At 35.6% G+C, this 26195-nt stretch overlaps 5 protein-coding genes and 1 long non-coding RNA gene across 8 annotated transcripts in view; 3 read left to right on the top strand and 3 right to left on the bottom strand.

The window, feature by feature from the left end:
- Positions 1-404: 404 nt before the first annotated feature.
- tac4 (tachykinin precursor 4) lies at positions 405-2604 on the bottom strand. The gene is made up of 5 exons (XM_077735358.1): positions 2404-2604; positions 1537-1633; positions 889-918; positions 757-810; positions 405-643 (listed from the first exon to the last, which is right to left on the bottom strand). Exons 1-5 carry the CDS (start codon positions 2521-2523, stop codon positions 609-611), a joined length of 336 nt encoding a protein of 111 aa, XP_077591484.1. The 5' UTR covers positions 2524-2604; the 3' UTR covers positions 405-608.
- Positions 2605-6680: 4076 nt separating this feature from the next.
- eci1 (enoyl-CoA delta isomerase 1) lies at positions 6681-9607 on the top strand. Its single transcript, XM_077734394.1, has 7 exons — positions 6681-6832; positions 7453-7584; positions 8027-8154; positions 8232-8378; positions 8463-8584; positions 8643-8821; positions 9075-9607. The coding sequence occupies exons 1-7, from the start codon at positions 6790-6792 to the stop codon at positions 9239-9241; spliced, it is 918 nt and encodes a 305-aa protein (XP_077590520.1). The 5' UTR covers positions 6681-6789; the 3' UTR covers positions 9242-9607.
- Positions 9608-9621: 14 nt separating this feature from the next.
- On the bottom strand, positions 9622-12294 carry dnase1 (deoxyribonuclease I). Of its 2 annotated transcripts, none has more exons than XM_077734395.1 (9): positions 12158-12294; positions 11389-11527; positions 10975-11063; positions 10775-10861; positions 10548-10663; positions 10325-10437; positions 10089-10243; positions 9812-9905; positions 9622-9718 (listed from the first exon to the last, which is right to left on the bottom strand). In XM_077734395.1, the coding sequence occupies exons 1-9, from the start codon at positions 12199-12201 to the stop codon at positions 9668-9670; spliced, it is 888 nt and encodes a 295-aa protein (XP_077590521.1). In that variant the 5' UTR covers positions 12202-12294; the 3' UTR covers positions 9622-9667. The 2 variants fall into 2 exon arrangements, with proteins under 2 accessions (XP_077590521.1, XP_077590522.1); XM_077734396.1 differs by having other exon boundaries at positions 12144-12231.
- Positions 12295-13108: 814 nt separating this feature from the next.
- naa60 (N-alpha-acetyltransferase 60, NatF catalytic subunit) lies at positions 13109-17723 on the top strand. Its single transcript, XM_077735148.1, has 6 exons — positions 13109-13329; positions 14219-14334; positions 14461-14590; positions 14824-14920; positions 15025-15259; positions 15576-17723. The coding sequence occupies exons 2-6, from the start codon at positions 14225-14227 to the stop codon at positions 15730-15732; spliced, it is 729 nt and encodes a 242-aa protein (XP_077591274.1). The 5' UTR covers positions 13109-13329; positions 14219-14224; the 3' UTR covers positions 15733-17723.
- Positions 17724-18317: 594 nt separating this feature from the next.
- On the top strand, positions 18318-26108 carry carhsp1 (calcium regulated heat stable protein 1). 2 transcript variants are annotated; one of them, XM_077733867.1, is made up of 6 exons: positions 18318-18502; positions 18660-18733; positions 24222-24337; positions 24449-24557; positions 25127-25249; positions 25409-26108. In XM_077733867.1, exons 3-6 carry the CDS (start codon positions 24268-24270, stop codon positions 25569-25571), a joined length of 465 nt encoding a protein of 154 aa, XP_077589993.1. In that variant the 5' UTR covers positions 18318-18502; positions 18660-18733; positions 24222-24267; the 3' UTR covers positions 25572-26108. The 2 variants fall into 2 exon arrangements, with proteins under 2 accessions (XP_077589993.1, XP_077589992.1); XM_077733866.1 differs by lacking the exon at positions 18660-18733 and having other exon boundaries at positions 18319-18502.
- LOC144208163 (uncharacterized) overlaps positions 25092-26195 on the bottom strand; it is a 2449-nt gene continuing 1345 nt past the window's right edge. Inside the window, exons 2-3 of the long non-coding RNA XR_013328843.1 lie at positions 25429-25543; positions 25092-25282 (exon numbers count right to left, since the gene is read on the bottom strand). This is a non-coding gene — a long non-coding RNA (uncharacterized LOC144208163). The remainder of the gene's footprint in view (positions 25283-25428; positions 25544-26195) is intronic.

The following is a 26195-nucleotide window of genomic DNA, read 5'->3' as shown; positions in this document are numbered from 1 at the left end:
GACCAAACGTCTTTCGACGAAACGACCGGTCGCGCGATGGCAGTATTTAAAGCAGGCGTACATATTTCATTTTAGATTGTCTTCCTTCAATTGTACCAACACCGACATTTTTAAGAACTAAAATCGTACAGTATTTTTAACCTTTGCTCTGATCATTCAACCTAAATAACAGTCAATACATATTTTGCTATCATGGTCATTGTCATTAACAATACATATGGACAATAACTGGGAGGGAGATTGAACACATTTTCATTCCCTGTCAAAATGAATTGGATATAAAGCACCATTTATGAAGGGTTTGGCATCCAAAGAAAAATAACATTCAAGTTTCACAAACAAGAAACACTTCTTTTGAGCAGTGGCACATGTCTATTGAAGGCATAAGAAATAAAAACCAAAAGGCAGTTTTAACAAATTACCTTTAATTCAACTGTCATTTATCCTTTTTTTGAACAATGATCTGTTGATTGGCAACATACAGCAGATTTTCTGAGACAGCATGTGAAAACATTAAATCACAGAACTGAAACAAAATGTTTTGAAATATTTTCCTTTTTGAAAATATTCCTGTAAGTGGTTTAATGTATGTATTCCTTCATGTGTCATTAGTACGAGTAGGATCTCCACTCCTCTTGAATATCTGTGAGAAAACAGAAGAAATTAGCATTGCATTTAATTTAAAACAACCCCAAATCATTGTACATAGTAACATTTGCAGTTGGATTTCACAATAAACTGATATTTTAGATATACCTTCGTCTAAACTCCTCCGTCCCATGAGTCCTACAAACATGTCCCCTTTATTTCCTGGTTAGGAGAAATAATGTGTGAGTTAAAAATTCATAAAATAAAATATTTAAAAAATATATTGTGCAGTAATATTACTTTTCCTGTCCAGACTTGGATGTGCAACTCCTGTTAAATAAGATATGCAAATGAGTACAAATCTGACTTATTGCTACAGTACAACAATATTACATGCAGTGGGTCTAAATAATTTTATAATTACATTAGTAACCTTATAACTATGACTCTAGACTAGTCACATTTGAATCACAAAATGTACATTAGAAAAAAGATATTTATAAACTACTAAATCAAATATAGACAGATGCAAATATTGTTAGCATATAACAACTTCATTGTATTAGATTTTCATATTAAACAATAAATGAACATAAAATATTTCTGCCCAATTTTAAAAGTAAAGTGGTTTTAAAAAAAATAATTTAATCAAACAAATATTAAACATCAGTTTTATTGTTTGCATATCTTTTGGTAGGTGTACACAGATCGTATTCCTGTGAGTGTTGTTAAATTTTATTGTTTGTGACAAGAAATTTAGCGGCATTTAGGAAGCGGGTGTCTTTTTAAAAGTATAATTTGTATTTTCATCCTCAGGATTGTTTTGTGTATCATAACGCATTAAGGTCCTGCCTGCCCTTACAGAATACTAAAATGAACTGTTATGTAATCTTCTGCAAACACTGTTGTTATTATTATTATATTATGTATGTTCTTGTGTTTGTTTACCCAAACTCCTTCCCATTAGACCATGGAACTGCTGTGCTTTGGAGCGTTTGATGAGGTCTGCCAGACGAATGGTTATTCCACCTTCTAGTGGGTAGTCCTGCATGCACACACAAATACATACAGTGGGCAATAGAGTCATTTAGAATTGAATATCCTAATGTTTTTGACAACCATAAACAATTCATATTTTTGAATGTTATAGTCATTGACACTGAAAGAGTATGTTACATTTGTTGTTGGGCTTATAATTTTTGATGGAACTGCTTTAAATAATATCTTGATCGTAAAGATGTCATCTAATGTTTATTTTTGTGTAGTTCCAATGTCTTTTATGTTATCTCTATAACCCTGATCCCTTAAAAGAGAGATTTTTAATCTCATTGGGCTATATAAAAAAACTAATTACAATGATAAAGATTAAATATAAATCATTTTACAATAATGATGATATATTACAACAGTGCAGTATAATCACTCTTCCACATCACTAATTACCATTTTTATTGGAAAAAAATGCAAATATCCTCTTTAAACCATTTCATAAAATATATGAATATACATAATATTTTATTGCTATCATCTGCAATGTTACATTCTGTTTTAAATACCAGTAGAAAAATGCAGCCCAATATGTCAATACACGCACATGTAAAAATAACAAATTATTTTAAAATTAAGATAAGGGGGGAGGATAAAAAAAAATTCAGAGGGTTTCTGAGCCAAATGATAAGGAAACTTACATAAAAATGTGCAGCATTTAAAGTTTTGGACTCCAATTATGCGGTGTATCTACAGTATTTCAAGTTTAAGAATGGAGATACAGTATTCCGCTAAGTATTTTTGAAAACAAATGACATAAAGTGTTACCTGCCAGTTTTCCAGTGTCCACACCTCTCTGTCCTCCCGGCTACTTAGCGGACTCCCCAGCGCTCCGAGAGACTGCGTCAGCATGACCAACATTAAGGTTGCAAACTTTACAGCATCCATCCTCACTATAGTGTGAAATCTCACAGTATACTAGGTCTAAATTAGAAGGAAAAGGGTGATTTTCATCTAAGCTGATCTGGAAGGAGGTTGCACCTTTATAAGGCTCCTTACTCCCCCCACACCTCTCTCACCACTCATTGATGGGACTGAATCCTGCTTCTTTTTTTTTTCTTCGGAACTCTATGAGTCAGAAATACCTATGGGTGAATCTCACCCAAGGAGAGTCTGCTTATTTGGTTTAAAAATATAAGTAAGACAATTATGCCTTCAATGTGAGCAAATTAAAACACTTAATAAGACTTCTCATATGCACCAGTGTCGCCACGTCTTTTTTTTTCTTTTGGCAACTCAGCAGTGGTATCTGAGTAATTATTTTATAACAACATAATAATTGTGATCATTAAACCTAACCCAGCCAGCCTACTGTGACTATAAAAACATTATTAATGTAATACAAGTAAATACAATTTAAATACTGCTCAAAATACAAGTATCGATACTATTCCCTCATTCAGGTGTAAATTAAATTCTTGTATTTAAATTATTCTTATGTCAAGCACACTATATTATTGTTCTTACTGACTGATTTTCTAAAATAACATTCATAATCCATTTAGGATCAATATCCCATATTTACATGTTCTTTGCCACGAGGCAAGCCACTATAAAGAATCCATTTCTATACTTTCCTCATCCGAATACTTATCATTCATTTTATGTTGTGATTATTGATAGCCATTGAGTTTTACTTTAATGTAACAAATTACTGCAGCAAATATATGTTTGTTTATTTATGTTTTAAACCTGTACTGCTCCGTTACTTTGACATACAACGGGAATATCAATGCGTTTATAGACAGTATTAAAGTGCCACATGGGAGTTTATTGTGCTCCCATTGTCGTCCTATATATATTTATATATTTTTTAATTAGGAGAAAGCAATGGACAAGAAAGGGTTTTGGATAGACATATAAAAGAAGCACAGACAGAAGAGGAAAATAACAAAGACAAACGAGAAAAAAAATCATTACACATACATGTTACCTAGGAACATAGTGGTGCTACCGTAATCTAATTATATTTACAAGTGGACATCATTTGGAGAGGGGAGGGAGGATAGGTCAAATAAAGAAACGATAAGGCAGTGTGGGGCGCATGCAATAGCACCAATGTGAGGTGGGGAACCCAGTATATTATGAAAGTCACCAGTGAGTGTTGATAAATTGACATGTAATCTTCACTAACCGATCGTTAATCCTGGCATCAATAATCTAATTTACCTGCATGTGCTTATTTGTACCTAGTCATGTGTGAACCCACGCCGATGAAACAAAGAAATTGCTGTGCAGGGGGGAGATCTCGGAGGGCAGGGGTGAGTTGAACGCAGCTCACAATGGTCTACAGATCCCTCAATGCACAATAAAAGATCTCCATGTATGTAACATTGAAACAGAAACATTTATTTATCATTGTCTTATTGGCCAACATATCATTAAGTAATCATGTCATTCAATTAGTATGGTAGAATTTAGTTTGAATTTGATATTCTTTAAGTTGGATGTAATTAAATGTGACAAAAGAAAACCACCTGCCCTTTCCTGGAGATGGTCGCAATGACGCTGAGCAACAAAATGGTTCATTAAACAAAAAGAACAGGTCTATTATCTCACTTATGTTTAGTCGTTGTACCGAGATAATCAACCAACGTAGTATGTCATTCAAGTGAATATTCATGCTGACAAATGTCAGCCATGTTGTAATAAATAAAATACATTTGGAGTCCATTTAAAAAATATATTTTTTAAATGACAGATGACAGAAAAGCGTATATTGACAATTTGAATGAGTAGTAACTTCCGTGGGGGCAGTCTGGGTTTGATTCCCACTCGGTGAGGTTGGTGGGGTTAGGCTCAAGCACCCCCCATGACCCTGATGAGGATAACCAGTACAGATGATGAATGGGAAGCTTATATCAATATGTCTAAATAAATACACAAATGAATATATCAATAAATAAGCATAACAAACCAAACAAGATACATACAAAAATGTAGACCCACCCTTGAGTCTGAATCTGATTCTTGAAAAAAAACCCACACATACATCTTTATTCTGTGCTGTTTTATTTCATTCTTTTCAGTATTTGCTTCAACTGTGATCTCACTGTTATAATAATTGGGCCGCATCTAAATCCAATAGCCCCCTGTTGTCCTTACTGTTCTATAATTAATGCTCATTGGCATTTTCGCTTTTACAGATGATGCTGCCACCGGGTCCAATTCTCTGCATCGTGCAAAAGGAACGCAATGCAATCTTCTGTGCATTCTACTAGAAGAGAGAGAACAGAGCATCCAAACAGGTACCCAAACTTTCTTCTCCGAGGGACTATTTCAGAAAATTCAAAGCTTGTGAGAGCCAACTTATAATCTTTTTCACTTTTATTTGTTAAATAGATTATGTGAATCATTCTTTGTGCACATTCTGTGTAGGTTTTCTCTGGGTACTTTCCTCCCACATTCCAAAAACATGCATGGTAGGCGGGTTTGACACTCCAAATCGCCCCAAGGTACTCGTGTTAGTGTGAATGGTTGTCTGTCTCCCCGTTCTCTGATATCGGGTGTCCCCCACCTTTGGTCTGAAGTCAGCTGGGATAGGCTCCAGCACCCCCATGACCCTTGTGAGGATACGCAGTTCAGAAAATGAAAAAAATGACAAGAAATTCTATAGTTTTCTACATTTGTTTCAACATGTGGTCATGTTTTGACTGCTTAGCTAATGCAGAGACGTTGTTTAGGTGTCTAGCGCCATCTACAGTTAAATGTGAGAAGTGCAACACAATGTAGGGTGAATTTATTCTTCTTTTGCATGCAATATTCAATGGCCAAGTAAAAACTGGGCTGTGTGCCACAGTTTGCACACCCCTGCAATAGACAGTTTTTTTTCTCCATTTTTTTAATAGCCACTCTATGTAGTGTCTTTAAAACATTGCGCAAACGAGAGTTGTACGTAATTCAACAACATGTCTCCAAATTGTACCCAGGTGATACTGAATTAATTGCATTCTTAATTCTACTGACATACTTTGCTGCTAAATGAAATTAAGGTCCACTCAAATGCAAATAGACTTTATTGAATTTGTATCAGTAATCTACTTACATGGCACTGATTTCCCCACTGAACTGTGTGCTTTGAAGTGAGGCTTTGTTTTTGCTAATTATGCCATTATTATGTGATGTTATGCACAAGCAGCAAGAGAGAGAGACAGAGAGAGAAAGAGAGAGAGAGAGAGAGAGAGAGCGAGAGAGAGAGAGAGAGAGAGAGAGAGAGAGAGAGAGAGAGAGAGAGAGAGAGAGAGAGAGAGAGACAGAGAGTACTGAGAATAAATGAAAATGCATATTTCTTCCAAAGTTCTCCCAGTAGTACTTAATGTAGGCCACCAAGCAAGAGCCATTTTATATACACATAAATAGTATGTGAAGAGAAAGTGGTTTATAGACCACATATTTGTGTTTTGGTTATTAAATATCAAAGGCTAGTAATCATAATTGTCATTGGTTTAGTGTAGAGTGCAATCTGAGGGTCAAAAATGAATTAATATAGGAATCAATGTTGGTACAGATTGATAATTATTAGGAATGGGAATCTTTTTGAGAGCAATTGAATTCCTAGAATCAACTGTTTACTTGCCAGATATATCCTTTTATGGCATAGCTAGAATTTATTTTAGTTCTGAGCTTATTATTGTTATGTTATTGTATATATATATATATATATATATATATATATGATAAATTAAACTGTTACATTGTGACCATCTATTTGCATCAAATATTAATACATATAAATGTTTTGTACATTCTAAATGGAGAAAATATTTGGTATAATAGCCGTGCTTGGTCTGAATATGATTTATCCTAAATGAGTAATGGAGCTGAGATTTGGAAAGCAGTTATTCAGCTAATTTAGATTTTAAGTGAACCTAGGAACCGGGACTACTTTCAACATAGCATCATCCAGTGGTCAAACATGTCCATCGCACCCTTTCCTTGATTAAAAACCACGTGTCAACAATGCAAAATAGAAATGAGATCAAATAATAATCCATTCTGAAGAAATTGCGTGGGGTTATTATGCATTCCCATGGATAGTTTGCGGTCTTTTTCACGACCACGTAAATTGTAATTGCCCTAACGGCCCACTACAGTGTTAAAGCGCTGTCACAGAAAGTCTGCTGATTACTCGTCAACCCTGCTGCAGACAAAGAAATGGCGTTTAGAACAGCTTGGAGAAATAAGTGTGTTTTATCAGGTACGTTGCACGTATTGCGCTTCATGCACTGACAACATTTATATATTTTATATCCATTGCCTGACTTATTGTAAATCAAATGACAGTTACTGCTCTGATCTGTTACACGTAAAGTAGAGCAAAGGTCAGAGAGGACCCTGTCTCATTCCCCATTCAAATGATAGTCTCATTATTATTATTACTACTATTATCATTATAATTATTATCATCTGTATTTGGTATATCGTAGATATGAACTCTTTGTAGGGCTCTCATCTGCAACAATAATACAGCTTGTGACTTGTTTTTTATTTGAGATTTAACTTCAATGGAATTGGTTATTAATTATTAGATGTGATACATTTACACATTACGATAATAAACCAAATTTGATTTTAAAATGCAATTTCTGCAGAAATTGTTAGGGGTTTGGCAACAGATTGTTCATCATTGATTCCTATTGACAGCATTGGACGTCCAGTGCATGGTGCCTAGGAGGCGTGCCATCAATATAACCCAATGAGTGCCCTTGAATGAGTTAATACTCAAACCTATGTACTTGTGTTTTGCTCTGCTACATTTGACAAAATGCATAATTTCATAGATTTTATGTTTCATGTTGTTTTTGCTTGTATGTGCAGGCATTTTTTCTCAGCTGTCCTCCAGCAGCCATCATGGTCATGGCAGATTGTGTGCATCATCTGTGGTTTCTTCTCAGCAGAGGAGCAACTCTTCATCTTCAAGAATTAATGTAGATCTTAACCAGAAAACAGGTGATATTTGATTGTCCTCTTGTGCGTCCATGATTGGGTTACACTCTATTTTTGGTGTTAATAAAATCTTGGTGTATGACTTGGGCAGTTTTAAGACATTGTAAATAAGACATTGTAAACATAACATTACATGGAGCTGATGGAAACTGCAGTTTTTGAACATTCCCTCCAAGAGACCAGCATTTTCAAGAGGTTAATTTCCCTCTAGATGTGTTCAACTGAAAAACTAGACCTGCATTCAAAAATTCAAAATACACATATTGAGCATTAAATATGAAATATATTAAATTTTCTGAACACTCCTGCTGTCTTAACACTAACATACAACATAATTTGATATGGATAACAAACATTAGCATTGACTTCGCAAAATACACTAAAATCTGTCACTATATTTTAGCTTAAAATGATTGTAGTTATATTTATCCAATGTTTTCTTTAGGTGTTGCTGTTATGCAGATGAAGAGTCCTCCTGTCAACAGCCTCAGCTTGGACTTTCTCAATGAGATTTGCATCAACTTGGAAAAACTAGAGATGGACAAGAGTTGCAGAGGCCTCATCTTAACCTCTGTATTGTATAGAATTCCTCTTAAAATAAAATAGATCTAAACCAACATTTTACCCAAAAACTTTTTTTTGTTATCCAGGGTCTCCCCAAGGTTTTCTCAGCTGGACTGGACATCTTGGAGATGTATGGTAAGAGTCCAGAAAGCTGTGGGGCCTTCTGGAAGGCGGTTCAGGAAATGTGGCTGAAATTATACAGCTCCAACATGATCACAATAGCTGCCATCAATGTATGTGTAGTATGAAGCAATAGCTATTTTCAATCATTTCAGCCAATTCAATGTCCTTGACTTACAGTTTTCATTCATTCTAAGGGTTCCAGTCCTGCAGGTGGCTGTCTAATGTCATTGACATGTGACCATAGAATAATGGTGGACAACCCGCGGTACAGCATCGGCCTTAATGAGACTCAGCTTGGAATCGTGGCGCCTTTTTGGTAAGACTTTACCAATGTAATTGTGATGAAAGTCCCTCTTCAATATTTTTCTTCACAGGTTTAAGGACACCATGGCCAATACAGTAGGCCACCGGACCACTGAGATGGCCCTGGGTCTGGGGTTGCTTTACAACCCTACAGATGCTCTGAAAATAGGACTAGTGGACCAGATAGTACCAGAAGATAAGCTCATGAGCACATCAGAGGAAATAATGGCCAAGTGGTTGGCTATTCCAGGTGTGTCATAGACATTCTGTTAGAAAATGGTCATATATATGGCTTATGCAAGGCTTGAGAAAAGTGTCTCGGTTCATGAGGCAAATAGATTAATTGACAAAATGCAAAAGAGCAAAAATTTGTCACAACTTCCAATTCCTTTACATTAAATTGCATTATGGTGGTCAACATTAATGAACAACAATGACCTTCTGCCAAGTCAGTTAATGGCTTTAAAATCTTTTCCTGATCAAATCATTTTGTTGTATTACAGACCATGCCAGGCAAATAACCAAGTCCATGATGAGGAAGCCAACAATTGACAAGTTGACATCCCAAAGGGAGGCTGACATCCAACATTTTGTGAATTTCATCACAAAAGATCCAATCCAGAAGTCACTCCAGATGTATCTTGAGATGCTTAAAAAAAGGAAGGCTTAGTGAGGCTTTAAAGGTAACTAAAGCCGCACTATCTGATATTGTAATGTCAATGTCCACGATTGTTACTTCAGTGTGGACATTCAGATTCATCAAGAGAATGGACATATCCATATATCGAAGGTCTACTAGTATGCAGTAAAATATTAAACTTGATTAAAGGTGTGTACCGTGAGCAGGCACAATATCAAGCCTCATCATTGAAGTGCCTGGCCTCTTTGTATTAAGGTGAATTTTATCTTTTTCCCTGAATTTAATTTCATCACTCTTGATCTTGGTGAAACATTCAAATGTGTACTTGTTTTTTTTGTACAATTATTATTGTACAAACACACAAAAAAATTAATTAAATTTTTTTCCCCCTTTATACCAGAGGTGTTGTTTAATGTCACTGTGATATATTTACAAAATATTCACGCAGAAACAGGTTCATACAATAAGCTTCACCTCTACTGGAAAATGGTCGCTGACAGCCAATGCCTAAGAAAGGAAAAATATATATATTTTTAAGTATGTTTGCGTCCATGCCAGTGATTTAGTACTTGTTTGTGTGCCCGCGGCACCAATATTTACCAAACTGAAGCTTAGATTTAGATCCACCATGAAGTCATACACCTTAGCACTGTGGTCCAATACCCCTTTTGCCATGTCATCAGTCACCACAATCCTAAAAATACATAGATTTTTACTCTTAAAGGGTCCCTTTGTGATGAAAATTATGTGTGAGTGTTCAAGAGATTAACATTTTCAATTTTGGAAAAAGTAACATTTAAGAATTGCTGTATTATGTCAAAGTGTTCATCTAATATTGTATGCAACACCTGTACAAACACATAACTTGTGTATGTACCTGTCATAAGCACAGTCAGTGTGTGAAACTGTGGTGTCAGCCTCATTTCCGATCAGCCAATGGAAGCGCTTGTCTGTAAAGAGGCGAATCTGCTCCCACTCTGAGTCTGTGACGTAATTGCAATCTGTATTGAAGTCCCCCAGAAGAATGATGTCCTGCAGAACAAGCGTACATTTCTTAAATTCTATTTTTATACAAACTGATGGTCCTTCTTGCCTAGATAAAATGACACTAACATTAGTCTTCCATCTCATGCGGACATCCATCACCACTTCGTACAGCTCGTCTACTTCATCTAAGGCGTAGTCTGGTGAAGTGTGTTGTGGGATCAGAACAAAGTTCCTAACAACTAGTAACCAAAAGGAATAATAAATATTATTGTTTACAACTGTTATATATTGTTACTATATCACATTTAATATTTCCATATTTATTAATATTTAATATTAATTAACCTACCCGTGTCATTAGAGGAGAACATGACAATAAATGGCTCTCTCATGAATGTGTCGTTTCCACAGGGCTCACAACCATCATCATAAGTATAATTTTTGGCCACTGACACTTTCTCTTCTCTGGAAAGAATTGCGTAAGTAAAATTTTTTTCAAAAAATGTTTTACTCATTCACTGCAATCAAATTGTTTCAACTGGGATGAATGCTTTTGAGTGATCACTTGATATATACCTGTACAAGAAAAGATATCTTTCCTTGTAAGTACTACGACCCAAAGGCTCACTCACAATGTGCTTGTACCTAAATCGTGGAGTTTGTCTGGGGAAAACAAAATGTCTGTTTTAGTGCACATTTAGTACATTTTTAAATCTTGTTCTGTTGATATATTGTTACTATAAACAACAACATAAAACTTTTAAATTGATCCTAACTTGTTGACATGCTGTAAGAGTTTCTTGGTGGCTGAGAGGTCACTGTCTCGGACTTCCTGGATCAAAATTATGTCATAGCGGTGAATGATCTGCACACATGTAAAGCACAAGTATATTTTTGTTATTCCATTCCAATTGAATAGAGACTTATTAGTAATGTATCAGACCACATTATACAAATTATATTACTATACTCTCAAAAAGACCATCTCAATTAGTATTTCCAAATCTGCATGGTCAAGAAAATATTATCTAGGAATGAATTAATTCACAACAGAAATGAGACACAGAGCAAGAAATAAAATACTCAATGATTTTTCCCCCCCAGTTCAAATGGATTGAACATACATCTATTGCCGTTGATAGATATGCATTTAGAGACGTGTGGTAAGATGAGAAGTGATTATATTAAACCTTGCTGATGACGTCCATCAACGTTGTGTTGGAGGATTTTTTGTCACCAAAAGACTTGACGTTGAAGGCTCCCAACAGTAAAGATGACGATAGATGTGCCAAGGTCAGGAGGAGAAGCAAATTGAACACTGGATTCATTCTGGAAATTTGTTAGAAGTATTTTACTTTACGTTCAGACTTACTTTGACAGGAGAATCTTAGTTTTATGGGTGTTGTATGTAATGGTACTTTTTTACTTTATATTGGAAAGTTTTTCGTTTGGGGGGTTTTGCATGGCAAAATATTCTACTAGAGAATAATCCATTACTCAGTGAACCAGGTTAGACCAAAGTATAACCCAAAAAGTGGGTCAAAGGATTTCAACACACAAATTAAAGGCAACAATGGAATGTAAGGACTCATTGATACTCAAAAGACAGACATTCTTTAGCGAGGAATTCTGTGTTTCCTCACCTTTTTAAGCATACGCAAATATTTTACACAAGAAAAAGTTCAAGCATGAAACCTAAATGTCATAAAAAGTGGTTATACAGGTTAGTATGTATTTTCTGCCATTAAAATGAATAATAAGATATTTAAACTAAGTGATTACCTGCCATTGACAAGGATAGATGTCCAATTCATGAAACTGGTTGTTAATGCTAATGTTAAAGTTTAAATAGCCATTTGTTGCAAAACTCAGAAGAAACAAAGTATTTTAGAAGCACCGCTGTATACTTTGAACAAAGATGTAATCAAAGTTTTCTTTTATTTACCTGAGTATAGTTACCTGAGCTTCAGCAACAGCAGGAGGTTGAGAAGACCCTTTGTCATGGTGAATCTGCAAAAGTTCACCTGGAACTCCTGAAGAAAATTCTTGTGTTCCTCTTTATTTGACCGCAGGTTGGTGTAACTGTCAGGTGCAAAATGGGGAGGTGTGTTCTTGATGCTGCATGGGTGGAAGCCATGTCGGTGCTCTTTCGCAGTCAAGTGAATATCATCATTAATAATCAGAAAGGTATTTTTTCAATCAAACATAGTATTTTTCCAAACCCTGCCTACATTCTGTACATATTTATCAAAGCAGAAGTGCAATCAAATTTATTTAATTGGAATACATCCTAAAGACTAAATTTTGCATCTCATAAATAAATGCAACTTGAAATGTCTCCCCTACCCTAAACACTGGGAAGTTAACAGATGCTACGAAAAACTAGATAAGAAAGTTTATTTAAGGCCTTCCTATTAGTCAAGAACTTGATCTATGGACTATTTTTTCTTGTTTCTGTAGATGTCTGGCAGCGATCGAATGACTTGAATTAAATCCAATGCTTTTATTGTCATTATATAAGTGTAATAAGATTTAAAGCTTCACCACGAAGTGCAGAAATAAAAACAAACAGACAAATATATAATGAATAAATAATAACAAAAACTAGTACATAAATAATCAATACATCAGTAATAAATAAGAAATAAATAAGAAATCAGATGGGCACAAATAAAAAGAACAAAAAAATATAAGAACAGATACATCATCAATAAAAAGATTAATAAATAATCAATAAATTAGTAATAATTACATAAGTATTAATTGGCAACCAATGATACAAATGGAAAGACAGTGTTGTGAAAAACAGAGGCAATCATGAGGTAGCAATATACTAAATGGCCAGTAGGTGGGAGTACCAGAATGGTTGCCACGACGAATAGAGAGAAAAATAAAGACGTTTAAGAGTAACGTCATTTGCGTAGCTGCAACAAACAGGAAGTAAACATCCGGTCACCAACTTAGCTTAGCCGAGGTTAGCTTAGTTTAAGCTTCGTGCATCGATAACAGTAATGAGAATCAAGAGTGGGCGTGAGTTTGGTCATGCTGTGTTCACTGTAGGGGTCCGCTCGGTTTACTACCAAGGAATATAAAGCTCATTGACGTTCCTTCGGTACGAGGGTTGAAATAAGGTAGGAGCATTGTTGCATGTTAGCCTAGCTACAAGGTGAGTTTAGCTGCTCTTAGTTGACGTTTAAGCAGTAGGCTAGTCTAGCATAAACCCTGATCAATTATTTTATAGGCGTATTACTGTATTTCTCTTTCAGATGACTGTAATATGTTTTGTTATTTTAGTGGACTGAAGTTTGCGCTAATACAATGTAATGGGATGAATGGTGCCTGGAAAAATAAATTATACCAATGTCTTCTGTAAAGTAAAATGATTTGGTCATTTTGAAAACCTTTATGACGAAAATTGCACTAATAAGTTCGAGGTTCTGACATGACACGGTGGTCTTTATTATAAAAGACATTGTGACTTCTCTTACTGATTTCCACCACTCCCCTAGCGAGCTTCATAAATTCCAGACTTCCTTACATTGTTCTCGCTGTTAACTGTACTTAATAAATGGTCAACAACAGGATAACTTCATGATCTATGATAATAATAGTTTCTAAACTTGACTAAAATAATCAAAGAACTAACTTGTTTCTTGGCAAATGAACTATTCCAGTGCTCTTGATGATGATAAACATCCTCTATTCCTGCAATAAATTGAATTAGTTTGTTCCTAGAGCACCACTGATCCATTGGAAGCCCCCCCCCCCCCCCCCCCCCACCAGATCGAATAAATTGGACGCCTGTCATTGTCAATGGCAACCAATGTGCTAATTCTTATTATTTTCAGGGTATCATTCAGTGATGCACGCTTATGTAGTAGTTAATGTTTGTCAGTTTGGAAGAAAGCAAGCAATCTGAACCCAGTTTTTAAAAGATGGCTACTATACTTTAGAGTCATTTATTCCCTAATCTAAATGAGATTCAGATCATCTGTCTGGATTGATTCTGTCCCTCTCTAGGTGTGAATGAGTGACGTGGTGCCTCTCACAGCTCTCAGTGAAGTCCAGCTACGATTCCTGTGCCACGATGACATAGACAGTGTCAAACTACTATGCGGTGATTGGTTCCCAATCGAGTAAGCATCTTTTTCCCCCCATGTTTAATACCCTTATATTGTCTCAGTTAAACAAATTGTGATCCCATCTTGAGATTTTTGAGCTTGATGGCTAAATACCAAACTTTCTTGCTTTGTTTACCCCAGGTACCCAGACTCATGGTACCAGGATATCACCTCGAACAAAAAGTTCTTCTCGCTCGCTGCCACCTTCAGAGGAGGCATTGTGGGAATGATTGTGGCTGAAATAAAAAATCGGACCAAAGTACATAAAGAGGTAATGTAAAGATATAGTGGTTTCAACTATTTGTGTGGCATCATGCATTATCGCCCCAAAATACATTTTTTAACAAAGAAAAAAAACAAATTATTTCTAATTGCAAAACATCTCTATTATTCTTTAAAATACTGTCCTTCAGTATTTGTCCTATTCACACACCATGTCACATAAACAAATATTGTGACTTCATAGCAATATATCTGTTGAATGTGCATCTGTATATGTGATAGGATGGAGATGTCCTTGCTTCCAGTTTCCCTGTGGACACACAGGTAGCCTACATCCTCAGCCTGGGAGTGGTCAAAGATTTCAGGAAACATGGCATAGGTACTGTATACTAAAATGATAGTATACATTGAAAAACTAAACACATTTTGCCATTTTGAATTGAATCTTTTCTTTACCTTGAGACCTTTCTCTTCCTCATTCAGGCTCCTTGCTGCTGGACAGTCTGAAGGAGCACATTTCTACGACTGCCCAGGACCACTGCAAAGCAATCTACCTTCACGTTCTCACCACCAACAACACTGCCATCCACTTCTATGAGAACAGAGACTTCAAGCAACACCACTACCTGCCCTATTACTACTCCATACGTGGCGTCCTGAAAGATGGATTCACATACGTCCTCTATATCAACGGGGGTCATCCACCATGGACGATATTATATCCTTTTGTCCAAATATTAAATTGCTCTTTTGGTAGTTCAATATTTGATTGGTATTTCAAGCCATTGTTTATTATAGGGCAGCAGGGTAATATGGCCTCATAATAAAATATCTTGGTTTTTAATGTTTTCTTATTTTTTGTTCTGTTAAACATTTAACAAAATGTATGCAAACAAAGTGCAAAGCTTTGGTAATAAATAATTATATAATTTATTATGGATTATTTTTTAAATCATCCACAATAAATCCAACCCTCAAATTCATACCTCATTTATTACCTCCATTTATTATTTTTCCTTAACCTAATATTCCACTGATTATATCCAACACATTGGTTCGGCCCTAGCCAACCTGAGTCCCTGCTCTATCCCACAGAGATTGTATCGACAGGCCCAGTCTTTCCTGCGATCTCTTCTACCATGGTCCAACATCGCCTCCAAGACTGGCATACAGTACAGCCGAACAATGTGACACGATGCAGGTTTTAATCTCCTTCCGTATCCCCGCTAAAGTTATTTTTTTCCCCTCAACCTCCTGTGTGTTCTTTTCTCATCAGTTTTACTCAATACAAATATATATTCACATCCCCAGCATGTTGTGTATGACACAGATTCTGGGTTCATTTATTTGAACCCTCACCTAATTCAGTGCATGTCTGACATGCACGGAATCTGTCTCTTTGCGCGATCTGCTGAAGATAGTTTTTGCACTGCAGCGATCACAAAAGTGCAATGATGTTTTACAAAGGGGGAGCAATTGCAGACAAAGCGTTTTGACATTAAGTCCTAATTTGCTAGCGTTACTACCTATACCATTCCCTCAGTGCGATATTACATTGTGTTTAGCCCAATGTATCAAAACAGCAGGGTCAGACCTACAACAAAACAACACTGGTGGCAGAGCAGCAGTCATTTATTGTCTGAAAAGCATTTTAAACTGAATCTACACTGGAGTTGATTACAGTGATTCAAACCCTACTTATATTTTTGACTCACATCCTATTCTTTCACTTGTGTGTCTACGATTGGTATATTATATATACTAAGGTAATAGATTTAATATACTGCATAAAGTAATGTGTGTCTACTATATTACTCATTTTTAAATAAGTAGCCTTTCCTTGTGTGACTGGATATAATGTGACTCCATAACAAATTATGACATAGGGACTCGGGATCAAACCTCTTGACTGTGAATCAAGCAGTGCTTTTAGGGCTTGTAGTATAGAATACTCTTTGTAGTAATTTATTGGGAATGATGAAACACGATGCAGATTGGCAATTCTTTTAGTATCAATGATGTGTCAAATGGCAATTCCTTTTTAAAAATGGATTTCTTTTCTTTGTGCAATAATTTAATGTACCGTACTGTATTTGTCACTTCAACGCCGGAAACAGGCAAACACATTCTAGGTTGGCACTAGAGTTGATATATGTCGCAACACAATGTTTACAGGTGTTTTGCATTGCACATTGCAGTTTTAAAGTCTTAACCTGGCTATTCGTTCTTTCAAAACTATCAAATGTAATCCATACAAGAAGGGCACAGTGGCTCAGGTCCTATTTTAAATGTTTGAAAAATAACAATGCAGTCGGTCACTCCCCTGTCTGTTAATTTGCTGCTAAAGTAGATGAATGACCATTTTGTTTGTCAATATTTAACCATGATTCTGTTTAGATTTTAACATCTGTTTGATAAGAAGATCATGTATAAATAATGCTCTAAAAATAGAAATATGTGACCCGGCAATGCAAAATGAGTTTGGTTTGTTGAATGAAGATACGGACAAGCTAACCTCTTTAATTATTAATAAAGAATTGGTAACTAATCATCTGGCATTGACTTTAATAGACGTCCATTCCATTTTAGTCAAATGAATGGATCTTCATTTGCTGCCCACCCTCCTGTTTCAAATGGATTGGACGTCTACTGGTGACAAAATCATTTCAGATCACAATAAAATGAAAAGAGCCACTTGATTGTACAGCTCGCATCGTCAATGGCACTATTAGAGTTAAAATATGCATAAAAAAGGGAGTCTTTATCTTTCCGCAGTCATACTTGTAAATTAGAAATTTCCTGTGTAATAATTTGTGACATCTTGGTTGAGTGCCAGTTAAAAAATGCATTTTTTATAATTCATTTTTGCAATGTTTAATGAGAATTGAAAAGATGTTCACCTATTGAAACATTGTGACTTTATTGGTGTGACTCCTTACTCATTTTGCTATGCCAGGTCAGATATTTGGTACATTTGTGTGTGTGAAAATGTAGGAATTAGCACGTATAAAAGTGCCAAACGTTGGTTCTAATTCAGCCAACTCATTGGATCTCTCCACTCTGATTGTGACTTGTCACACATCATGTAACAGTGACTGTGAAACGTGTTGTTCAACGGTGTGAATTTTAAAAGAACATTTCAGACAGTTTGTATGCAATACAATTTCGATTGTAACAACTTTGTGACTGTTTTTTTTTTTCAATTTAGTTGAATCTTTTAGATGCCACCGAGAAAAGACCCCAAGCATCACTTTATTTACAAACACCCATTTTACATACCGCTTCTCTTTGTAATGGTAACAAGTGAGCTTTAGAGGTCGGCTACATCCTGGATTGGTCATGGTGCAATATCTTTTTAATTATTATTATAATTATTTTCTTTTTAAAGTGAAATGATAGACACTGCAATACAATTTTCAGTTTTTAATACTATACTATTGTGTAAATATTTTTGAGAAATACATAGACAGCTGGGCAATGGCTACTAATTTTAACTGATTAATTGCGATAAATTAGATGCTGGAATTTATAATGAAATCAGAAAGTAGGAATTATCTGACTTAATTTTAATCAATTGCCATATTAATAAGATCTATTTGAATTTTTTGTCAGCAACTGACTGCGATCAATGGTCCATCCATTTGAAATGGTCATTACCATTGTTGATTGGTTTATAAGACTTAAAATTTCAATTATTTTTTTAAAACAGGCCGTCCCACCTATACCTGGTATTACGGTAACAGAATTTTTGACTGACGTCACTGTCTGGATTACCCCGCCCATTCAGTAAAACGGGGAGCGAGATGAAGCGCCTGTGAGTGATAGGAAGTTCCTGGATGAATCCAACCTAACCTGCTCGGGAACTACAAGAACCTACTCCACATAATTTGTCCAGAACACAGCACAATATCTACTTTATTTTGCTTGGCGATCGTTCTTCATTGACTCGGAAAAGGAGACGGTGGGTGACAAAGCAATCGCCCTGTTTACTTCTGAAACAAATGTTAAACTATATAATATTGTTTTTCCTCGACGTGTATATATTGCGTTTCCTGTTGCGTTCACTGTGTGTGTCATCGCGGGATTTTTTGCTTTTGTGCATTTTCTATCTCCTATAGAACCCCCCCTTTGAGTATTTGCATGACTGCTAGGTGAGCCTCTGGGGATGTTGACAATTCCAACCAGCAGTTGAGTGAGTTTACTGTCTGCGTGTGTGTGCACGTGCCATTTTACAAATTGTGGGAATTTAGATTTTCCAAATTGCCACTGTCAAATATTCTGCGAACCATAACAACGTTATTTTAAAATACCACCAGATATACTTAATTTGATACGTGATGACCTCATTGACCGACAATGGCTTTTTTAAATTATCATAGTAATATTTAGTTTATTGCCTTTCATTAACAACGATACATGTTCTATTCATTTGAACTGGGATGACTGGCTATGAATGCTCATGATTATTTTAAATAATCATGTCATGATTCAGGTTTAAAGATTAAATTAAAACAATTACATTAAATTTGTCATTTTTTAGTTTTCATTATTTTTTTTAGAATTTAACATTAAAAATTAATATAATTTTCTCTTTTTATTTGTTTAAAATATATTTTTGTTTAATTCAAAAAAGTTTGGAAAAAATCCCTAAAGTTTTTTTTCCTTTCTTGTTTTTTGTTGAAATTGATGGTGTTAAACGTCCAATCCACAGGTCTCATTGCAAGTTACAAAAATTCTCTGATTATTTTTGAAATAATTTCTGTGACCACTATGAAGTTTTTTTAATTTTTTTTATCAGAGTGCAGCAACACTTGCGTAAGTGTCTGTGTGTGCACATTTTATCTTTTTTACCCATCTTGCAGTCTTTTGGCACACCCTGGTGTCATTTCCTGCAAAACACAAATAAATAAATGAAAGACTCATTCATCAAATTAAATTGTATTTATTTTATCAAATGTAACTTAAAGCTGGTCAGAATCATTGACTAGACTGCTCTTAGGTGATCAGAAAGACCCCTTGAAAATACTACAGTATTTATTCTTTTTGTAGTTTGGTAATGAAGAAATCTTACAATATGTACAAAGTACATCTAGAATAAATGCAATACTACTAGGATTGTGGTTGTAGAGATTTCAAAGTGATGTACAGAACTTACGCGAAGCTTGTTGTTGTTTGAAACATAAAACATTAGACGATAGGTTATTGTGTTTTGTGTGTATGTGTGTGTTTGTGTCTGTTTTTTAAATGAAATATTTGGATATATGGCTGCAGACAGAAGGTATAACAGGCCAAATACCTGGAGGTTGTAATAATACACCTGCACATTGAACATGCATATTCTTTTGTGTTTCACATTCACCGTAATACAAAAGTGGGGTTTTCTTGCATGATAATTCAAGCAAACATGTTATTCCCATGTTACCCTAGACATCAATTAGAACACAATGTGTGGTAATGTATCCTTTTGTGTGTTTACAGGGCATCTGCTTCATTGCAATGCATATCATAGAGCTAGTCAAGACATGTCATTCACTGATCAACCTCCCATGACAGTTCTAAAGTCTTGGTTCAACAACATGTAGAATGGCACTATATATAAGATTCTGATTAGTGAATACGCATGATTCCACCAAAAACATTTGGCATTTGGATCCGCTCTTGATGATGGAAAATATGTGCAAGGCATTTTCTCTATTTTGAAGTTGTTCGAGGCTATTGAGTAAACGAGTGTTTTGGGTTCATTTTGAAATACCAGATAGTAGATGCATTCATAGCTATTTAAAACAAATGATTTAAAGCGTTCTTTTGTCTAGCTTTGGCATTTAAAATGTTCTCACTCTCAGATCTTGCTCAACTGGAATGCATGTCATTAAAACAAAAGGGGAATGAGTTTAGTGGATGGTTATCCCTGTAGGGTATTTACACCGCTGATCTCGTTCAATGCCTCGCGGTGAAACATGCGAGATCCAGTCACGCAAGAAATATCGACCTGTATTAGGTATTGAACAGGTATTCTACTGAACTGTTCTCAGATGGAGAAAGATGCCGACTGACCAACATCGAGCACATACTGTATACTTTGCGTTGAGGAAATCACTTAATCATTTCAACTTGCAGTAATTAGTGTCATACATTTCTTTTGCTGTCATTCATCGTGCCTAATTATACAGTATCATGATTATTACCCCTTCTGTGTATAGTACAAAACATAAAGGGGGATTTTTCAACCAAATGATTGGGCATCTATCATCATCAATGGCACTGAAGACTTAAAAGAGTGACGAGTTATGACACATTCAAACACTTATCAAATAATAAGTCAAGGTCAATGCCACTGAAAGATGACTATTCACAATATTTCAATTTAAATGAATTTTACGTATATAATTGTAAATTGCAAGCAATATGTGAATCAAACAGCTCAGCTAACCTGATGATATAACTTTGGTTTTGTGGAGATACACAAAACAGGTATAAATTGTTAGATTGACTCAAGAGCTGTGATGCTGACGCATGTTGAGGATGAATCATCCTGTTGCAGGATCAGGACCCTCATCTCTAGTGGCGTCAACATATCCCATTTGCAAAGCCCACTACATGCATATGCACACCCACACATGCTTTCAGGCCCACAAAAGAGCACAACATAATAGGCTGCTTGTATTAGAGGTTCACGCTTTCTGCCTTGATGGGTCAGGGCCGGCCGGCTATATAGTGAATGTGAATTGCAGTAGCTTCTATCAAATGCCAATGCATTCGGGTCCTCAAATAAGTGCCTGAAGCGAATATTTGTCCACTTGTTATGCAACAAGAGCTGGCAGTCAGTATTTTCTTTTGACCCAAAATGACATTAATATTAACAAATATAGGAGAATTTTTCAAAAACGGGCTCAATAGGTGTCTGTTAACCTAACGTTAATCTTTCTATTATTATTTCAAAGTGTAACCTCACCTGACTATAAGAGCAGAGCTAGCCAAACTATGAAAAAAGCTGACTTACCTATGATTTTAGTATGATAATTTTATAGTACAACTACATAAATATTTTTTCATGGCACTGTATATATAGGTAATTAATTGCTATTAGCACTAGAGTCATTTCATGGTTTTGGGTATGATATGCTCCAACAAAAATCGAACCATATTGGAATAATATAAAGTGGTTTATGTGATACATTATGCAGTATTATTGCTTGTCCTGGTGACAAAGAAAACTGTAGTGCTTTTATGCTCTGCTAGTTAAGCCCAGACAGGATGGAAGGATGTATGACTTCCTTCCACAAGGAGGATGGTCCTATTCAAACAATTCAAGGATCTCACCTTGGGTTTGCACAGTGGTGAGACAATGATTCGTGTTGCCTCTGGAACATTCATAAAAGCTTAGTTTTTGAAGCACACCATATTTTGTTTTATAAGAGATGTACTAAGAAACATTGAGATCCAAATTTTACATAATCATAGTCGATTAATGCATGTCTACAAATGTAAACATTGACTCTGTTGAACGTTAAGTATTCAATTTTTCCATACGTTTGCACCGCTATGTCAAGTGAATGTTTTCATTTAAGTGCTAATCACTGAATGTCGTGTTTCTGCTAGGCTTGTGCTTTTCTACAAATAGTCCAATTAGAGATTAGGTAAGATTAGGTAGGATTACTTAAAAGTTAAAATTGTTGTACTTTGTAGTTTGGATTTTAAATATATCCTGCCACCAGCCCTGCAGCTATACGAACGCATCACACATGTATTTTGTATGCTTTCACATTTATGGTGTTATCTGCCAATTTTCAATTGAACTCTTGCATTTTTATATATATATTTTTTCTAATTTCAAAATGTAGTACTGCTCAAACACTTAAAAATTGTCCCAAAAAAGTTTCCTGTCAACACAATTTCAGGTCAATTCAAACATGTTGCTTTTCAAAGTGAGGCAGGAGATGAACAGATGTTGAAATTAGTGATTCTCTCTGTGTCTGCTTTAGGCACAATTGGGTGGTATTTGCTACATCAGCAGGGTCTCTGCTTAGTATAATCAGCGAATAGTTATGGAAAATTCCACAACCGTGTGTATGGGGGTGGGGGGCAAGGCACGTTTGTGTGCACGAGCAGCTGTACCTTCGAGCACTTACGCCAGTGGTTTGATCGTGTTGTGATATTCATTAGCATTTTTTTCTCCTGTTTAGTTTTCTATACTAGTACATTGTGTAAATTGATGCTGCCATTAAAAGAGATTTTTTTCCCTAGTTTTAACCAATTTATTTTACTTACACATCATAATGTATCATTTTTGCTGTGCATGTGACATTAGGTGATACTGTTTACTTCTACATTTTTGATCTAATGTATGTTATGTTATTTAAAACTGCAAAATTAAAAGGATGACTATCATAAAAGTTGTTTATCCCTCAAGTATGAGGCATCCATTTGAATTCATGGAATTCTTGTGTCTCAAAACACTTTCTTGCTCTCTGTTACTATCGTCAAGCATTTGAAATCTTCCCCCCGGCCTTATTGTCTGTCATCAGTCATAAATTGACAGCACTGCCACTGAAACTGTAATCTTATTAATGCCTTGTCTATTGAGTTAGAAGGTCCACTGGTTTCTGTCCTCACGCTTTTCTGTTTTCCCAAACGCCAAGTTGCAGGGCTGTACTGTGAATGTGAGTACAATTAGTTGTGTGATTTTAAATTAGTTAAAGGTTATAGTGGTGGTGACAGTTAATAGGGTTATCTTCATCTCTTTTTGGCAGTGATTCTGCCTACATTGAATGCTTTCTTAAAGGGACAGTAAACTTTTTTGATGATTTGCTTCGATTTGAAGACATTGGCAAAAGCTGAATCTCTTAAAAACTCTTTTTGTCAGATTTATGCTAGTTTTTTGTTTCATGGTGGTTACAGGTATGCAAATTATGGTTGTCAATCAAATTTTGATTGACTTCCCCAAAGGCATGTCCATTTGCTGATTTTATGTTTGTGTAAGTCTTCCCTTGCTTCTTTTATACTCCACTTTTATTTATAAGTGTCTGGTGGTTTGCTCTTTTTTCTGTCATTCCCAGATGGTCTGTCAGTGTGTTTGTTCTAATCTTTCAACGACCCTTTTCTAGCCTCCTTGAAACACTGTTTTGTGTGTCCAAACTGAGTAGTAGTCTTAAAATGTCTCTGCCATGGAGACTTGGCATGTTGAAGGGATGCATTATAGCCATGGTGATGTCTTAGTGAAGTCTTATAATGTCCTACTTTCTGAACTACTATAAATCTGATCTCCAGACAACAAAATTAGTTGTCATGGCAACAAACACATCATCTCACATGGGGACTAGAAGGATTGGCCTTTGACATACTGCCCGACAATCTTGTCTTGATATGCTGATTAACCAATCGGGTGTCAGTTCCGGCCTCTGACTTTGATGGGTAAATTGACAGATAAGATAAATTCATGAAGTGGTGCAACATATCCAAGAAATATTTAAATAGTGAAATAAATATGTTTTTACATTATATTATGACACAATTATTGACACTTATTTGATTTCCATTTTATTTAATCAATGACAATTCAAATTCAGATTTTAAAGAATTGATATATGATCTTTGTTTCCATTTGGCGGCTCAAAGACAAACTTGATATGCATGAACTAATGGTAAATATTTAGTGTAATTCTGTGTTCTCCTCCACTTAGGTCATCTACATCCTTATTAAGTGCCGTGCTATTTTTGTTGGCTGCCATGTCGTCTCAAGCACGATCATCAACACCACCGATGAACCCTCAAGGATCACCAACAACTTTGTCAAAAGGTATTAATTAATGTGTATCAATGTCATAAATGTGCATAGGACTTGTTTAAGAATGAATGTAAAATACAGCCTATGTTTCTCCTTTAATGGGATCATTACTATTTTTTCCAGAGTCTCTATTCCCTCCTGTGTGTAGACACCGTGACCGCTCACCTTCCCCCCTACGAGGCTTAAATATCCCAAGTCCTATGCCCACACGAAGGAACAGAACCTGTTCAGCGTGAGAACACACACGCATGCATGTCACGTCTACAGCTATATTTAACAAAAATATGACGTTTCCTACCAATTATGTAGGATTTATTGGGTTAAATGTATTTTATTGTAGAATAAAAGACAGTGTTTACATGTAAATGCAAATATTATACATCTACCACATACTTTAATGTTCAAATGACACATTCAGGAACACTTACAGTATAACATTTACTCTTTGGTTTCACAACCAGTAGTTACTGTTAACTGTTACTGTTAACTGTTACTGTTAACTGTTACTGTTAACTAATTTGCTACCATTGACAGTGATAGACGCCACATACATTTAAGCTGGGAGATATGGCAACGTAAGAAAGTTTATTCACTACAACTCTTTGAGCTCAAATGGATTTGACATCTAGTTTTAAAGTCATTAAAATTCATAGCAGACATGGAAAAGTCGCATAAATGGATGTGAATCACTGTCAATGACAGTGAAAAATGACTATTCATTTTTTTTTCTTTCCAAAATCTGTTGTGTTGAAAAATGGGTTTTTGATATTTTTTACGTTTCCCTGCCTCCCTTTTATACAGAACGGCTCAAGCAGCAGCGGGTCCGGTATTTGCTGGTGTGTGTAAATGTTTTTCCCGCGCCAAAGGCCATGGCTTCATCACACCTGCTGATGGTGGTGCCGACATCTTTGTCCACATCTCAGAGTAAGCACTAAATCTTCACCATTTTCATACACTCTGGAGAGAAAAAAAGTTTTTTTGCAGGTTATCTTGTTTCACTTTTTGCAAATTTAAAAACTTTAACATTTGACAGTTTAAAGAAATCTGTAACATTGATATAGTGCATAAATGGTGATGTTTCAGCATCGAGGGCGAGTACGTGCCAGTGGAAGGTGACGAGGTGAGCTACAAGTTGTGCTCCATCCCTCCAAAATATGAGAAGGTCCAGGCAGTCGAGGTGACCATCACCCACCTTAAGCCAGGAACTAAACATGAGACCTGGAATGGAAATGTCATCAACAGCTGAATTCATAAATACCACATTGTGTTTCAAAACAAGTAATGAATGAATAGGATTTATATCCTAAAGCACATCATTAGAAGGGAATCATTCTTTTTTTAGAGGTCTTCATTTGCCCTTATGGCAAATTGATGTCCATAGTTTCAAATAAAAAAAAAAACACATCTGTTCATTTTCCAGGTGTATAAATAAGATTTTTGTGGACATGCCAAGACAGGCTATAAATATTTGGTGTCACACTTATATTTTTGACCTAATTTTACTAAGATTTTTTTGTGTGCTTTATTTGATATGTTCTGAAGTTGCAGTTTACCAACCTAAGGCAAGTCAAGGTCCACAAAAATGTTACTTTTGTTACTTCATGTTACAATTTTGGGACAAATGCAACATGTTTTTTTTGTGGTTGTGTTTTTTTAAGCAGGTCAGCACTGTGCCTACATCTGCCACAGATCCAAAACTTCTTGTGCCTTTATCATATTGCCTGTATTTAGCATATGTGGTTAAATGTATTGAGTCTATTAAAGAGGTGTCAGCATGTCAGAATTGTCGGAATTTTGCCAAACAACCATTCACTCTCACACTCAGGGACAATTTAGAGTGTCCAATTAGTCTACTATGCATATCTTTGGA

This window comes from Stigmatopora nigra, chromosome 15 (genome assembly GCF_051989575.1).
Source record: "Stigmatopora nigra isolate UIUO_SnigA chromosome 15, RoL_Snig_1.1, whole genome shotgun sequence".
Classification (NCBI taxonomy): domain Eukaryota; kingdom Metazoa; phylum Chordata; class Actinopteri; order Syngnathiformes; family Syngnathidae; genus Stigmatopora; species Stigmatopora nigra.
Note: the sequence above shows the minus strand (reverse complement) of the source record. Positions and strands in the feature narration are given on the sequence as shown.